Here is an 18,278-nt window from a genome sequence, read left to right as displayed (position 1 = left end):
ACATATTTGTACCATGTACTAAAAACAAACTTAACATATGATGCCCAGAACACACAAAGCAAAATCTGGATAATCGTATGATTTTTTATGAGGAAGTTAGTTATAGGCAAAAATGTGTTTCACATGAAATGAAAAAAAAGGATATTTCAGGAGAAATATATATATACATAATGCTACTTCGAAAGAAATAATCAATCCGCTACGTGTCCACGTGAAGTAATCATGTGTAAGGAGACTGTCTGTCACACCTGGACTGAGGAGAAGACAACGTGATCATATGCATTTGTTTGATCATGAATGTTGCATGAAGTATAGATGGGTTCCATGTAACAACTACTACTGCACATTATGACACATTTGTAAGTACGTATGGACCTACTCTCACTGTAAGTACGTATGGACCTACTCTCACGGTAAGTACGTATGGAACTACTCTCACGATGCATAGTTGATGGGAAAAGGAAACGTTTTAGACAGGATTGTCGGTAAAGAGACTGACATATCGTGCATAGGCAAGTATGATTGAATAAGCTTTGAGATATTTCGGGGTGGGGGNCTAAGTAAGCACAAATAATTTTAGATTATAAAAATGTTCCAGGAGTTTAAAAAACCCATATCCTTTTTCATTTGATATAATTTACTATCAAGTCAATGATAGTAAATTCAAATGTATGTTTAGGAACCTTTCTCGGAAGAATATTATGATAACGTAAATGGTATTGTTGCTATATATATATTGTTTACTCGTCAATATGTATTATGAGAGTACGATATACAGTTCTGTCCTACTATCCTCACTTCATTGTCACAAGAAATTAATTTCAGCGATTATACGCAAGGAGATTTAAAAGTTAATAAAACATTCAACAAATATTACACGAAATTCCATAGATAAGTAATACAATTTACAATATATATTTTGAATATGCATTTCTTTGAGCAAGTATTTAGCTGGTTCCTGAGCGCGCAGCCTTTACTTGGTCAAACTGTATTGATGACCCTAATGGTTTTCACGTGCTCGCCAGGAATCCGTTGTAGATATGCTGTAGACCATTTTTCTGCTTTAGGTTAGACTAAATTTTGAATTATCTAAGAGTAGTTATTTTAAAAAGAAATATTATTTACCGAAAGACGTACACGTAATCTCATTAAAATGCATTTTTATTTTTGTCCAAGCATTGCACATGGAATTGCACATCATAAGTGTCAATTTGCATCTAAAATTTGATAAGCATATTTGTGTACTATACAGCTTTTACCGACCATGATTACTGACCAATATACGAATGTTCCAGTTGTACTCTGGCAAGAAATATTCGATGGAATAGCATAGATTATCTCGACTTGATAAACAAAATCTCGTGGAAATTAGAAACACTGACACCAAATATAACATTTTCTTAATGTTAAGAGATGTTTTGACAGATATATTGAGAATGTTTTGTCCTTTCAGATAACTCAAGATGCCACGATTATATCTGAAGAAGAGTGTAATCAAATTGTGTATAGTGAGTTCCTTTGTGTGGTTTTTCTGGAATTTTGTTTATCGTGGTGAAGTGGGAGACGTGACTGATAATAATAAATTACCTAAGTTTGAAGTAGAAATGGGACAATCAAATCAACCTGATCCAAATAAAGAACAAAAGGGTAATGTGCTGACGGAACATATTCTTCGGAACATGGAAAATAACGAAGGTTTGGTCTTTAAAGCCATGCCTCCACAGCCAGGAAATGTTATTTCAAACAAAAAAGCCGAAGAGCTAGCCTAAAGTGTTCCACACGAACAACAACGAAATATTCCGAATGGAAATATTGATTTAGATGACGAAAAGGAGAATATAGCTAACTTACCAGGTGAGCAAATGAGTAACTTTTTAATTTTCTTTTACAAAGAAAAAGTAATAATTGATACATACAATGTAATCCAAATAATACATATAATACAAGTACTGACATATCCTTTCCTAATTATACTACTTAAAGTTAAAATTGTCCCTTGAATTGATTAATGTAATAATGTAACAATAAAAAATATCTGTTCTCTGTCATAAAAATCCATATGACCTTTTAAGATGATAACGTTTATGAAGGGGTAATAAAACCATGCCTACACGACCTAGATCATACGTAACTATGTTTATTGAAATGAGGTTCTTAATGTTGCCCAGGTCTCAAATATTGTAAATACAATCAAACAATCTAAAATACGTATATCATTGTCACATAAATATAATTACAGGGATGCAAGTATGGTAAACTCAGGATTTATGTTTAACATGTAAAAATTGAGAAATATCGAAAGCAATTTCGTTAAGTAATGTGGGTTTAAAATTGCTTTTCAAGACAACTTTGTGTGAAAAATGAAAGTATAATGGGATTTATTTTTCAATTTTTCATAGGTGAGTTAGGGAGGGGCGTTGACATTGATGTCAAGACACTGACATCAGAGGAAAAGAAAAAGTATAAAAGAGGATGGAAAAACAACGCCTTTAACGAGTATGTCAGTGATATGATCTCGTTAGACAGATCAATAGAGGATAATCGAGATCCCGAGTGAGTTAAGCCATATGTGTATTTTCGATTTTTGATATTTATTACTTATTTTATATATTTATATAATTCATGTTACCTAAAAAGGGGTAATCGATTTGAGTGAACCTAACATAGAAGTCATAACATCTAGGGGGAAAGACAATAATTCCATACCAATAGCATCGCAAATAGTAAATCAAAATAACATTTACCTTTTCAGGTGTAAAACAATGGTATATAGCAACAATCTGCCAGACGCCAGTGTCATTATTACATTTCACAACGAGGCTTGGTCCGTGTTGCTAAGGAGTGTACATAGTATTATAAACCGAACCCCTCCGGAATTATTAAAGGAGATCATCCTTGTGGATGATTTCTCCGATATGCGTAAGTATATGCTGATCTCTATAAAACGATATATCAAATCCAATCAAATATCACGACACTTAGAACAAATATATCTCTAGTAACATCTGGTTATACAAAATGCTAATAGTTATACTAGTAGAACTTATTACCATTACCACTCGTTAATTCTTTTTGAAATAATACAGTTAACTCTGTCTAAAATGACCTCCACACAGTTAGATACCCTCGGACTCTACCGTAAAAAGTTCACTTCCGATAAGTTATGGATACAAATAAAAGAATATAAGAAGCATTTAAGTCGTTGCTTTATTGTTTGAATGCAGGTTTTTATCGTTCAATTTGGGCTTCAAATAGTTTCGAAAGCCCAACTGTCCAAAGTTGAAATTTCATAATGTTATGTGTTTGACTGCAATATTTGACATGCATGTATATTAAAAACAGAAACAATATTGAAAGAAATTATTCACAAACACATGTTATATATCAGATTTGTAAACAACATTTTCATTTTACAAAAGGCAACAAAAGAGAACGTTTCGAAGTCACATATAGTTTTATCAATACAATGAGTCTGGACAACTAATTAGTAAATGTGCTTGGTACTTCAGTTTGTCTTGATAAACTTCTAATTTCTCATATCTTGTTACATAATTGTTTTTGCGAAATATGATTTTCACTATTGTTTTGATCTCAGAGGAAGTTAAAAATCTCTAAATTTTAGAATATTGGTCTTGTGTTCGGTGTCAACAACCAATATTCGGATATGTTGCAACTGTAAGATATTAACATGTCCGGTCTTTTGCAATAAAAACAAATAAAACATTGTTGTAAATGTGTGAGGTAACTTCATCGTAAAACAAATCTAATGTATTATTTCATTTTTAAAATAATTTAGCTTTATAGAACCTGTCACATTGTATTACCTGACAAGTACATTGTCCTGCCGTTCTAACAGTAGTACTCTCTTCATCTGTTGGTGAAACGTTAATGTTTCATATACATGTAAGTCATTGCTAATTGTATTTTTAAAGCACATTTGCATGCTCCACTAGAGGAGTATATGAGTCGATATGGAAAGGTGAAGATATTGAGAGCTAGCAATAGAGAGGGGCTTATCAGATCAAGACTTCTCGGATATAATAGCGCCTCTGGAACTGTGCTGGTGTTTCTTGATTCCCACATAGAATGCGCGGACGGTATGTATATATGTCAATTTGTTTATATATTTCTATAATTAAAAGGTGAAATGTCCATGTGAAGTAGGTAAGCACAGAAAAAATAATATCAAACGACAGACTTCAAAACTAGTAACTTCACTTTTCAAAGATCTGTTTAGGTTATTTCTAAATGACAACATCATGACCTCTCAACTACATGTCTTAATATTACAATTGTAACGTGACGTCACAATTTATACAACGTGTGTGGACTATCGCAAAATTTTATTGTGGCCTAATGATACTAGGTTTTAATATTTTTTATGAAATGGTGTTCTTTTGTTTCTCTTAGAAAAGTGTCGGATGAATATAATTGAAATAAAGGTAATACGTAAAGTTGATCTTAGGCACATTCTTGAGTATGTTTAAGAAACATGTAGATTTCGTACATATTCGGTTTGAGTTTGTTGTTTATGTGCAGTCAAGCGTTTTCTGAGTCACTTGCTTGTTTGATGATGTAAAAAACCACCACATTTAGAAAAAATATTATACAAATTGCGTTTTCTGTTTTACAATTCATTTTAAATTTCAAACTATTTTTAAAGATAGAAGTATTACATATGATAGCACAGGACGTGTACCGTACCTTGCACTTGGATACTTCTGATGTTACAAAGGTTTGATCATTCTTGTGTTGCATGCATGCATATAATATTTTTATATGATTATGAAATGTATACGATGCCACGTTTGGTAATTGCTCTATTGCAGGAGATAATATTAGGGCTTCATATCTTGTTTCATTGAATATATGATGATGAAATATTCGAATGTCACATTAAGTCTGGGTATGTATGATGCTGAACAGTAAGGATTCCCTTTACGTCTGTTTATGAATGCTGATGAAATGTAAGGGTGTCACATTTTGCTATTTCAAAATATGATGATGAAATTGTAAGTGTGTCACAGACCTGTCTGGTTATGTATGATGATGAAGTTTTTCATTGTGTCTGCTAACATATGACAGTGAAATTGAAGGGTGTGTCGTTTCTGTATTTAAGTATGACAATGAAACGCAAGAGTTATAGAGTTTGTCTGTTTATGCATAATAATAATGAAATGTTTCATATTTTGTCTGCTGCTAAACCAAACCATGTCACAGTATATTTATGTCAACAGGCTGGATTGAGCCACTTCTAGACCCCATCGCTCGTGACAAGACAATCTCAGTTACACCAATAATCGATGTTATCGATGATATAACATTTCGCTACGAAATTGGCAAAGCAAGACATGTACAAGTGGGTGGTTTCGATTGGTCGTTGACGTTTACTTGGCACGTTATACCAGCGTCTGAGAGAGCACGTCGCAGTTTCAAAGACTATCTACCTGCCAGGTAAATAACTTATAGTGTATACTAATGTGATAGGAAATGAAAATTCTGGACTGTCGCTTTAACTTATTAAGCTATCTGGTGGCTGCGATCGACCGGTCCAGTTCCGCTACATTTCTCCCTCATCCATAACAATATCTTTGACCCCGAAGAGACGCGATACCCTTGATATGAACCACCTCCCGCCCGTGACTCAATTTAGTTGGATGCCAACTCTAACAAGAAACGAAAACTGCACTGTCAGACAGGGATTCAGGCCAGGGGCCTCCAAACTTTAGACTGACTCTCTAACCAAATGAGCTACATTGCCGCCAGCGAATGACCCTATTCCGTCTTTGCGTATTGCAGAGTTATCTTCTCTTGAGAGCAAGTATTGATTGTTACGTCGTTGGTTTGTGTGAGAAAATTACGTCGTTTTCTCAAAAATTGATGACGTTACTCTCAAAAACAAATGACGTAACAATCAATACCTGCTCTCAAGAGAAGATAACTCTGCAATACGCAAAGGCGGAATTCCTGATCTGTTACAATAATGAAAACACACCAAGGAATGAGGTATGGACAGGTTTACTTTGCAGGAGAATACCCTCGAAAGTTTCAAATGTAGTATGATAGTTTCGTGTTATTCTATAAATAATGTTAAGTTTATATTTCATTTTAATGGAGATATTGTTAGATAACATAAACAATAAAACAATGGTATTCTCTTTTTGATACACCCGTTTATGTCTTGACTTGTTATAATAGTGCGTTATTCTTCCGTCCCCAAGTCCAGACAAATTGTCCTTTGCTTAAACAATTGCTACCGTTAACAATGCAATGCAGATATTGAATACACAGGGATATTTTAAGTTACCTACGGTCTACTGTAGTTGACTTTACAAGACATATTCCGTTTTGTATATGAATCATATATATCGTATGCTATCCAACGACTTTTAAAGCCAGTTAGCTCTATCTTCACACTTTACATTTGTGTAGTAAGCAAATTACGATTTTATAATTGTACAGTTGAAAACTCCATCAAGAAAAAAAGAGGAATGGGCGTATGCTGTTCCCGAAGCACAAAATTGCAAATCGTCGTATTTAATTATTGACAGGTCTCCCACCATGGCAGGAGGGTTGTTCGCTATCAGTCGGGAATACTTCACACACCTAGGCACTTACGACGAGGGAATGAATATTTGGGGAGCAGAAAATCTTGAAATTTCATTTCGGGTAAGGAGATAGAAGCCACACTAACTGTCGAAGAAAACATCTTATTTTGCGTGTCCACATTATGCTAATAAACATGGTTAGACCATTGAGGAGTTAATAGAAACGATGTATCACAACCAAAAATTCACAAGGACAAAATCGCTCACACAGCGTCACATGAAGGAAACAACGGCAGATTGGGCAATACGGTGTTTCAGCAATGATTACGTGTTCGATATATGTATATTGTGATAACTAGGTGAACTATACTTCTCCCTATGTCTATTGTTAGATTTGGATGTGTGGAGGCACACTTCTGACCGCCCCTTGTTCACATGTTGGTCACATTTTCCGGAAACATTCTCCGTATTCATGGCCAGGAAAGAACATTCTGTTGCGCAATAACCTTCGTTTGGCTGAGGTATGGCTCGATGATTTCAAAACTTACTACTACAGTCGGAAATCTCAACAACAGGTAGGGTTCTTTTATCTTTTATTCATAGTTAAATGAACAGTATGCGTTTCAGATTTGACTGTCTTACACTGTATTTTGTGACGTAACTGTAGTGTTAGTGTGAACGAGCTGAGGAACAGAACTAAGCCCAGTCGACAAATTGGCAACATACCAGGTAACTGCGCCAGAGCAATTTAACTTTTCCAAACCGGAGGAATGGCAGCGGTGGCTCAAACGCTTTCAACGGTTTCGTCAGGCTTCAGGTCTGAGTGAGAAAACCGAAGAAACACAAATAAATACGCTTGTTTACACAATGGGAAGCGCGGCAGAGGACATTTTATCTTCACTTAAGCTAACGGCAGACGATAGACAGAAATATGACACTATTGAGGAAAAATTCAACACATATTTCGTAGTAAGGAGAAATACAATTTATGAGAGGGCCAAGTTTAATCAACGTAAACAGAACGAAGGTGAGTGCGTTGACACTTTCATTACATCCCTGTATCAACTAGCTGAACATTGTGGTTACGGAGATTTACATGATGAAATGATCAGAGATAGGATTGTTGTTGGTTTGAGAGACGAAAAATTGGCTGAAAAACTTCAACTTGATCCTAATTTGACACTCGAAAAAGCTGTCAATCAAGCTCGCCAAAGCGAGGCTGTAAAGAAACAACAATTCGTGGTTCGAAGTGACACACAATCTGATTCATCCAAATCATCTGTTGATGCTATACATGGCAAACGAGACAGACACAGCGGTGGTGCAAACAAATTCCCTAACTCTACACATAAACAAAACGCGGGGAGAGACTCACCACGGGGCGGTAAAGTGAAATATAACACACACAAAACAACACAGAAATCGTCATGTCCAAGGTGTGGGTATTCGCCAAATCACCCTCGCGAGAGATGTCCTGCTAAGGATAAAACATGCAGTAAATGTAAAAAGCGTGGACACTTCATAAAATGCTGCAAAACAAACATTGAAGAAATTTATTATGACTCTGAGCAGGATGAACCCCAGGAAGTTGTTTTCCTTGGGGAAGTTGGATGTGGAGATTCAAGTCCTTGGTATGTAAATGTGAAACTACAAGAGACACATGTAAAATTTAAAATAGACACAGGTGCGGATGTAACAGTAATTTCTAAGGAAGTCTACCGGAAGTGTAAGAACACTTAGCTACGTCCATCAGACAAAGTTCTACATGGGCCTGGACACAACAAACTCAATGTACACGGAATGTTTACATGCTCACTACAGATCAAAAACAAGTGTGTGGACCAGGATATCTATGTAATTGATGGTCTCCGACAACCACTTCTCGGACGAAAAGCTGTGGAACTTTTGGGTCTTGTCTCCAGAGTAGACGAGTTAGCTGAAAAACAAACTGATTTTAAGGCCAAATATCCAGACCTATTCACAGGATTGGGAAAAATGGAGGGAGAGTATCAAATTAAGCTTCGAGATGACTCTTTCCCTTTCGCACTTAGTACACCGCGACGTGTTCCGATACCACTCCTTCCCAAGGTCAAGGACGAGTTGACTCGCATGGAGGAACTAGGAGTTATTGCACGCATCGATGAACCCTCTGATTGGTGTGCAGGTATGGTAGTGGTACCAAAACCTAATGGAAAGGTTTGAATCTGCGTAGATCTGACATAGCTAAATGAGAGCGTTGAACGCGAAAAACATCCTCTTCCAGTAGTCGACCAGACTCTAGGACAGTTGGCCGGAGCAAAACTATTCACAAAGTTGGATGCCAATTCAGGATTTTGGCAAGTCAAGTTGTCTAAAGAATCGGCTAAGTTGACAACATTCATTACACCGTTCGGAAGATACCACTTCCGGAGATTGCCATTCGGAATTTCTTCCACTCCCGAACACTTCCAAAAGAAGATGTCTCAGATCCTCGATGGAGAGGAAGGCGTAATGTGCCAAACAGATGATGTACTCGTGTATGGTTCCGATAGGATGGAACATGATAAACGCGTTAACTCTGTACTTCGAAAACTCAGAAACGTAGGAGTTACACTTAACGACGAGAAATGTGAGTTTGCGAAAACTGAAATCAAGTTTGTCGGACATGTAATCAATGACGAGGGAATAAGTCCCGACCCAGATCGAGTACAGGCAATACAGGAAATGGATGCGCCTAAGGACATATCCGGTGTCCGTCGTTTCCTAGGTATGGTGAACCAACTAGGTAAGTTCTCGCCAAATCTCGCAGAGAAGACGAAACCTATTCATGACCTACTTAGTACCAAGAACATGTGGTTATGGGGTCCCACTCAGGAACAGGCGTTCTCTGATGTCAAAAGTGAGCTGTGTTCCAGCCCTGTGTTGGCACTTTATGACCCTAATAAAGAGACTGTTGTGTCAGCGGATGCGTCATCATTTGGGATTGGTGCGGTGATTACACAAATTCAGGAAAATGGTATGAGAAGACCAGTGGCATTCTGTTCTCGTGCAATGACGCCTACAGAACAACGGTATGCCCAGATTGAAAAAGAGGCTCTTGCTCTCACATGGGCCTGCGATCGTTTCAGTGACTACTTCAGACAAATCCAAGACATAGTGAACTCGTGTCGTGTCTGTGCTGAAACTAGAAATGATTCTTTGAACCTTTGATTCCGACTCCATTACCTATGAGACCATGGCAACGTGCAGGAACAGACTTGTTCCACTTCAAAGGAAGTAATTACCTACTAGTCGTGGACTACTTTTCGCGTTTCGTGGAAATAGCGAAATTGGACTCTACTTCGTCAGAAGACATTATTGTACATCTAAAATCCATTTTCAGCCGTCATGGCATAGTGGACATTCTGGTCTCTGATAACGGACCACAGTACTCGTCAGATGTGTTCAAACAATTCGCGCGTGACTTCGGGTTTGAACATGTAACCAGTACTCCGAAGTTTCCTCAGAGCAATGGGGAAGCGGAACGAGCGGTGCAGACGGTAAAGACACTGTTACGGAAAAATGCAGACCATTACGTTGCATTAATGTCTTATCGCGCAACACCGCTACAGAATGGCTATAGTCCCGCGGAACTCTGTATGGGGCGCCGTATCAAAACGAAACTACCCATTGGACCAAACCAACTTGTACCCAGTTGGCCTTACTTGGAGGATGTCCAGTCTAAGAAATCGGTTCAGTCTGAAAAGCAGAAAATCAACTATGACAAACGTCATCGTGTTAAGGATGAAACTGTGCTGAAACCGGGAGATCGCGTGTGGATCAAAGATTTCGCGACTCGGGGAGAAGTAGTTAAGCCTGCATTAACTCCACGTTCATATCACGTTCAAACTTCAAAGGGCATGATTCGCAGAAACAGACGTCATCTGGTTCCAACTTCCGGTCCAATGATCGCTGAATCGCCAGAACTGGATGATGACATTCCTATAACGGGAAGTTCAGTGGATGTAGACAAGGCTACCAATTGCGTCGTGTCCGCGTCGCGTCCAATTGACTGTGGAGGAACTAGTCGCATAAACCGTCCTCATGTCGCTGTCCATACAAGATCAGGGAGACTTTCTGTTCCACCTAAAAGGATGGACTTGTAAACAATGTGCTTTTTTATGTTCAGAACAGTGCTAACAGTTTCAGTGTTAATAGTTTATGGAACTTTAATAATTCTAGTCCTATGCAGTTCAGTTCCTTTATGTGATGGACATGTTTCAAAGATATTAGTTTTAAGATGTGTTTCTGGATATCATAGTTAATGATACAGATATTTCTAATNGTAACTATATCTCTCTGAGACGTATACTGTAAAAGTGGAAATTTTCGCGGTGTGTAAATGTTCGCACTTTTGCGTCGAGTAAATTAGCGCGAGAATCTCCCACATCAGAATCATTATTAAATGTCACAACATGGACATGTCAACCCCCCAAAAATACCCCTTGTTACAGTCTTCCATAACAAAATGATGAGATGAATATCTATTCTCTACAAGTAAATGATTCATATACAATGTATAGGTTAAATTAAGATATATCTATCTATAAATATAATCTTCGTTTCTATCGTTTTGGTAATGTAAAGGGTTCTCATGATCAAGTGAATGGTATCGGGCTTTACCAGCATTTAACTGGTCCTTTTATGTGTTTTAATATGGCAACACAAACAGTTTATATATTGCAACTTTAACATTAAAAGTTTGGGAAAACGTTCGTAAACTACGTGAGACTATGCAATACCCCCAGAACGTTAGGTCCGGATATCATAAATACTCAATGAAAAAAAGTTTGTATTTTTCTTTTTGTAAAATTAATATTTGAAAGCGTCTATTGGAAATCATATTAAAATCTTTGTGTTATTTGTTTAATAATTTGTTATTGAAAATATTCAGTATGATACTTAAGCGATACAATTTTACAAAAATCTGCCAAAGCAGCCGATTCTGTCGTCTCTCCATTGCATATTGCAAAGTAAAGCAGACGATCTAGTATCTCGTAGATCCTGCTATTTTGAATTTATATTGTAATTATTTCCATTTCATTTTCAACAGATAACTGAAACAGACTTTGGAGATATATCAGCGAGAATAGCTTTACGTAAACGTCTTAAATGCAAAAGTTTTGCATGGTATCTAAAAAACGTGTTCCCCGAAATATACATTCCAGGGAATTCTTTTGCATCCGGAGAGGTAATATTTCTTTCTTTCTTGTAAAACATAATTGTGGGTATTTCTGCCCTGAATGAAATATGTTACTATAAACGAAACTATTTCCCCCCCTCCGAAATGCAGTAAGTAGCAAGTTTCAAATTAGTGTCTTATCGTATTTTCAAATATCTAACGATTCGGTTTTAGTATCAAAATAAACTCATATATACCCTTTGTAAAATTTTCAGTTTGGGATATCTAGGTTGATAATTTCAAAGAACGTTATTAATTTCAACAATCTCGGGATTTATCAGATGTTTGTATGTGATACGAAGGAGATATTTGGTTTGACGTGATGATTATGTGGAAGGGGATACACGATTAGAGAAGAAGATAAGGATTTGTCGATTGAGAAAATTGATTTGTAGTACTATTCCGATTTGTAATAGAGGGACTATTGCTTTGTTTTAGAGGGATGTTGATTTGCCAAAGAAGGATGTTTAGTTTGGGAGATAATTTAAATTTAAATATATATCGTGTATACAGCTACATGCCAAGTAAGACGTATGTCTATATTTTCTTAATTGACTTCATTAATTAATATTTCTATAAAAATGCTATGTTAGAGTGTTAAAAAGGTTAAATTTACTAGTGTTGTAAAATATTTCTTTTGATTGTTCTCGTATACATATGTGTCAATAAGTAATTTATTTTATATATTTCGAAGATAAGGAACAAAGCGAAGCCTGTTTGTTTGGATGGAAGGGACACACCTGATATCAATAATGTTATCAAATCTTATCCTTGTCATCAGCTCGGCGGAAATCAGGTAAATGTGAAATCCTGCACCCAATACATCGAGGCATCATAACGTGTGCATGATTTATGTGACATAATTGATTACGTGAACCAGATTACTCTCTATAATGTGATGACACAATACTTTTTTTTTATTAATTGTTCGTGTGTGCTGACTTTGCCTTAGTTCGTAAAGAGAGGTTCATTTTCCCTATTCCTGTGTGGGAGAAAACCCAATCCCATAAGATAACATGCACATGCATCAATTGTTTAAATTTGGTTCTAAGAACCACATTATCATTAATAAATGTATCATAATAAACATTGATAGATTTGTTTATATTTCACTGTTTTACCACCTTATTACAGAAGCATTTTACCATTTTCAATTGTAGTTCTGGATTTATATGAAGGACCATTCTTTCAGACGAGATAGACTATGTTTTGATTATTTTACATCTACGAAAGCTATACAACTTATATCATGTCACGGAATGCACGGAAACCAGGAATGGGAGTATAGAGATGTGAGTACATGTATATTAAGGCAAAAGTGATAATATAAATCTTAAAATAGCAGAGACCTTGAATAATCAGCACGGTGTAGATCGAAATGTGAGAATACTATTATTAAGACAATACCACTATTATCACAGAGAGGTAGACGATTTGATAGAACCTAAACTGTATTATAAGTACAGTATAATTTGAGTTATGTTACTGTCAACAGAGTTGTACAGAAATGAGGTGTAAATTCCTCATTTATTGTTTAGAGCCACGCACGATAGTGTTAAAAATAAACCATGTCTATATCTACTCGGATGTTTTGTTTAAAGTAGTAAACGATGTCATACATAAGTTGATATTACGAAAAGATGTAATAATGTGAATTAACTCTGTTTGTTTGAATTCATAGAATTAGTGAATAGAATTTTGGCAAACATGCGGTTTGTTTTTGTAAAAATTGAGATCAAAACTTACGTCAGGGTGACCGTATTGTAAGGACAATCCCAAAACGTCAATATTGCCAATGTTAATTAATTTGAAACTTTAAACAAAAAAGTGTCTATTTTCATCGCATCAAGTTTATTTATCGATGTATTTCTCACCCACAGGACAACACCATATACCATGTGAATACCCAGAAGTGTATAACGCTGGCCTTTGATGGTCAATCTGTATTCATGGAGGAGTGTAGAGGTACCGACAGTCAGCTATGGTTGATGGACAGGAAACCAATAAAAGGCCCGATAATTTAACTTGGCCTTTTGTGATATTGACTTACGTTATATGTGTCGGTAAGACTAACAGAACTATACTAATGTCAGTTAGAAAATTACAATCAAAATTATAATTTGACATAATTAAATGATACATTTTTTTTTCGAAAACAAAACTTAATAAACACACTATTTGAACAAACCTTATTTTGATACTTGTCACTAATAAGTAAAGCCCCGGCGACAGGTAACTCCAAATCTGTCTTAGGTTCAGTTATATTGGAACAGTGACGTCACATTCAACCAACCAACTAATCCAGCAAGCCAGCTATTGGAAGTCTTTCGTGTTCGGCTGCTCTAGATATTCTTTAAGGATGCCCGTACCACTGAAGCAAATGTAACTAAGTATCGAGAATTGCTTCTTCCAGCCTGACTCTAGCTTTGAGCGAGATTTTAATGAAAAATAATAAAGATGAAATAAACAAGATATGATTCACAACAATGTTCTGAGTATACGCATTCTGTGGGACCAGATCAACAGATCAGGAAGCTACGGAAAGGTAAGACGATGTTACTATATATAGGAAAAGCCACAGGGAAGTGGGACAGGGATCCTTAATTATACAGCCTGACTTTGGCTAGAGAGGAGCGACATTTACGTACGTGTACACCCAGAGCACTGTCTACTCTCACTGTATATCATTCTTTGCTAACATCACACGCAAGCAAGCTTAAGTTGTTGTTGTCAGTCGAGTGAGGATAACTTATATGTGCTTCATTAAGGTAACATAAACTGTAGAGACAATGGAAATAATTCTTTCATTCTTTATAGTGTAAGTCTTCTGATTGACCACAATAGGGAGAAGGATTTTTTGTGTAAGGTACGTGAAATGTCCTGTTCTTATTTGAGGATACCTGTATTGCTACCAAACCGTGTACCTATATAATGGAAACTCCTCGCTGGTATGATTATAACTTTATTAAATCATTTCTGAAAAGAAAACAATATCTTAAATGAACTTTCATGAAAACACAATAAGGATAAATATTCAAAACGAAATAGACAATTGTGTTCGGAGTTACGAAGAGCAATAGGGCCAGAAAAGGATTCGAACCCTGGAACGCTGCTTATTGTACTGTCACTCTAACCAACTCAGCTACCCAATCATTGGTAGAACCCCTGGCCCAGTCGTACTACAGACAAAGGCAGTCTCTCAGGCGTCCACGTCGGCGTCCAACTTTCAGTTTATATTTTTTGCAATGTTAGATCACCACACTCAATCCGCTTTTATGAAGATGAGGCAATAGCAATGTGCTGAACCATATATTCGTATTCTAGGGGCAAACAACTCCATTTAACTTGGTAAAGGTTTTGAGCTTTAAGGTAAAATGGCAAGGCTAGGGCATTGGTTAAGAGTGTAAACTTTGTGCTGAACCTTATTTTCATATACTTGAGGCCAGAAGACGATTGATTGGATGTTTGTGTGTGCAGTGTAGGACACCACACTCGTTTGTAATATTCGTATATACATCGACACTTTACTTCAAATTGGCCCATATTTTGTATGGTTACCTACATTGTACGCCAACAAAAGATGTTTGTCAAAATAACAATACCAGCTACACCTAAAATATGCTCAGATAAAAGTATTTCTTTTGATATTTACTAACTTTTAATAATAATACACTGAAGTTTAGGTAGTATTGTTCTTGTAATTTTCTGTCTTTCTATGATTTTCCTCACAGTACGTAACTGCTGCACTGACTAAAGTGATCAAGCAAAAGTTGCTTCAGAATTTCTTTTTTATAATTTGCTCATATATCAGGTACATTTCGATCAATGGGATGATTGCTCAAAGTTGTTATGCTTGATCAGTCCCTTGAATAAACAACACATATCGACATACTTTATACGATAAAATTATGTGTATAATCAATACTTATTTGATAACTCCAAAGGTAGTTAGTGGATAGACTACACAGCTGTGTTAGCCTTTATCACAGTTAATTGTGCTACAGGTTTTCTTGAGTGGGCGTTCAAATCCATCGCCGTAGATATTTTTTCTTGAATTTTTATAATATAGTTTATTATTTTATCAATACTTACATAATAAGTGGGAATGGAAACAGATTCTTATTGTAAATTATGTTGACTTGTGAGTGATGCATACAAAATGCACTTCGTTTAGAGAACACCTTATGCTTGAATATGTATTGTCATAAACCTATTTTTATTTTATTTTATTTTAATTCTTAGGAACCAGTAATGTGATTTGCTATCTTACATCTTGTCATCTAAAATAAGGTTTACATATTGCTAATTTGTTCTTATATTGTTTTATATTTATAGTACATGTTCCGATAAAAGAACTTTTTGTGCACTAATCAAATTATGATTTCAATAAAGAACAAATATGACGTGGACAAATCAAATTATGAAAACAGGTGAGGTAAATAATAAATCAACCAGTGAGTCTAGGAAAATGGTTGAGTATCTTTCGGGAACAACGTTTCAGTATAAGTGTATGAATAATTCACTTTTTCTTATCATTGTGCTTGGAACTTCATGGAGAATTATTTGGAAAACTGCATGGTGGCGACCATGGTTGGAGAGAGTTAATGAGATGAAATACATAATGTTTAATAGTGGTTGATAGAGATAAGAATCTTGCATGTATCGTAGTAGTTGAATAGAGAGTTCATCCTTCATAAAACATGTATTAGGGTAAAACCGTTGACAGTATCTCGGGTTCCAAATATGATGCGCTTACGGGGAATTAACTATCCATCCCCATTAGATGTGAAAGATTCTTTCAATTTTTCAGATAATATTTTTAAATCAATATACATGTATACAATTGACTTTTATTGAGGTTATGGTTATATGGACACATAAATCTTAATTAATTAAGAAATGTTGCACGTATTGAAATTGTACAGAAGAAAGTACTGCATAAAGTAGAAAGCATTGTGACGAGAAAATAGAAATGACGTCATAAAATCAACATTGACCTACTGTTTCTAAACCGAATCGATATTACAAATCAACGACATGCACATGATTATGATCCAATCAATGAGGCTTTGCAGGGATGATGTGTGGCATCTTATATATACTTGTCAATATTATAATTATATAACATAATTAAATATGCCTGATAATCATGTCTATCATGTTGGTTTAAAGCCTGCTACACCTCGGACAGTATCCTCACAGAACGTTTACAACTGCAGTATAGGCGAGGAAGAATGCTGTCGTGGATATATGGTGACTGATTTTCTCCGTCCTTTCATTCCTTTGCCTTTGCTCTCTAGAGAGCAAATGAGTTAATGTTATATAATTATAATATTGACAAGTATATATAAATGAAAGAAAGCTAATTAGCGTTAGTTTGCTCCCTGTTACACGAAGGTGTCGGGGGCCACCTTATAACGCGAAATAACTCTACAATACGAAAAGACGGAATATAAAGGTTACGTCACTTATGCATCATTAAAAGTTACAAGTCTTTGTCAGTTCGTCAACGTATTTTAATAAATATTATTGAAAGTTACAAGTCTTTGTTACATTAAGTTATTTTTGTTAATTACCTATCTAAGGTACAAAATGGTACAATTCAGGCACCATAGTCGAGGGAATCAAGTAGTCCGACTATATCCTTCAGATATGACTTGTTTGAAGACACAATAATAAAATAATTTTTATCAGTATTATTCTATGATCAATGCATTATAATAACGATAATATATCTCTTATGAGCAGTACAAATAATTGTCTATAATGTGATTATTTTATTTTCATTTTTTTTATAAATGTAGTAAATTATTGCAACATACATAGTATACAACAGTGTATTAATATAACAAATTGGTTGGTATTGGAAAGCACACACGAGGTCTCTGCTACATGTACTTTCTACTGAACAGTATCAGAGACTGAATATATATGCTGAAGGGAAAACATTTATTCAAAACAACCACAACAGTTTGGAGGAAATTTCCCAAATACAGTAAAAAGGTTTATGTAAGTATTGAGTTAGGTCATGAATTCGTACCTATATGTGTCAGAAGTGTCGGTTTAGTCCACCTAATGTCAGCTATGTCACATTTAAAATAAAACCAACAACAACAACGAAACACCAAGGGACACTAATTAGCATTATCACAAACGTAGATTTAGTATTGTACAAAGACATAGAACATTTTCCAACGATATCATGATAGCGACCGTTAAACTCAGTCTTCATCAACTTGCACTTCTCGAAACTCTTTGTTGTAAGTTTGTCCGTCAGCATTCCACATCTATCACGGAAACCCTTTGTTGTAAGTTTGTCCGTCAGCATTCCACATCTATCACGGGAATCCTGTGTTGTAAGTTTGTCCGTCAGCATTCCAAATCTATCACGGAAACCCTTTGTTGTAAGTTTGTCCGTCAGCATTCAACATCTATCACGGGAATCCTGTGTTGTAAGTTTGTCTGTCAGCATTCCAAATCTATCACGGAATCCCTTTGTTGTAAGTTTGTCCGTCAGCATTCCACATCTA

The 18,278-nt window shown here is 35.8% G+C and overlaps 1 protein-coding gene across 1 annotated transcript; it reads left to right on the top strand.

Moving 5' to 3' along the window:
• Positions 1–396: 396 nt before the first annotated feature.
• On the top strand, positions 397–13,912 carry LOC110448039 (polypeptide N-acetylgalactosaminyltransferase 5-like). The gene is made up of 12 exons (XM_021494070.1): positions 397–413; positions 1,772–1,854; positions 2,400–2,553; positions 2,753–2,919; positions 3,933–4,097; positions 5,238–5,454; positions 6,552–6,669; positions 6,941–7,123; positions 11,620–11,757; positions 12,443–12,544; positions 12,909–13,040; positions 13,629–13,912. Exons 1-12 carry the CDS (start codon positions 397–399, stop codon positions 13,770–13,772), a joined length of 1,620 nt encoding a protein of 539 aa, XP_021349745.1. The 3' UTR covers positions 13,773–13,912.
• Positions 13,913–18,278: the final 4,366 nt, after the last annotated feature.

Source organism: Mizuhopecten yessoensis, unplaced genomic scaffold (genome assembly GCF_002113885.1).
Source record: "Mizuhopecten yessoensis strain PY_sf001 unplaced genomic scaffold, ASM211388v2 scaffold3805, whole genome shotgun sequence".
Classification (NCBI taxonomy): Eukaryota; Metazoa; Mollusca; class Bivalvia; order Pectinida; family Pectinidae; genus Mizuhopecten; species Mizuhopecten yessoensis.
The sequence above is the reverse complement of the archived record's forward strand: the minus strand, read 5'-3'. Positions and strand labels throughout refer to the sequence as shown.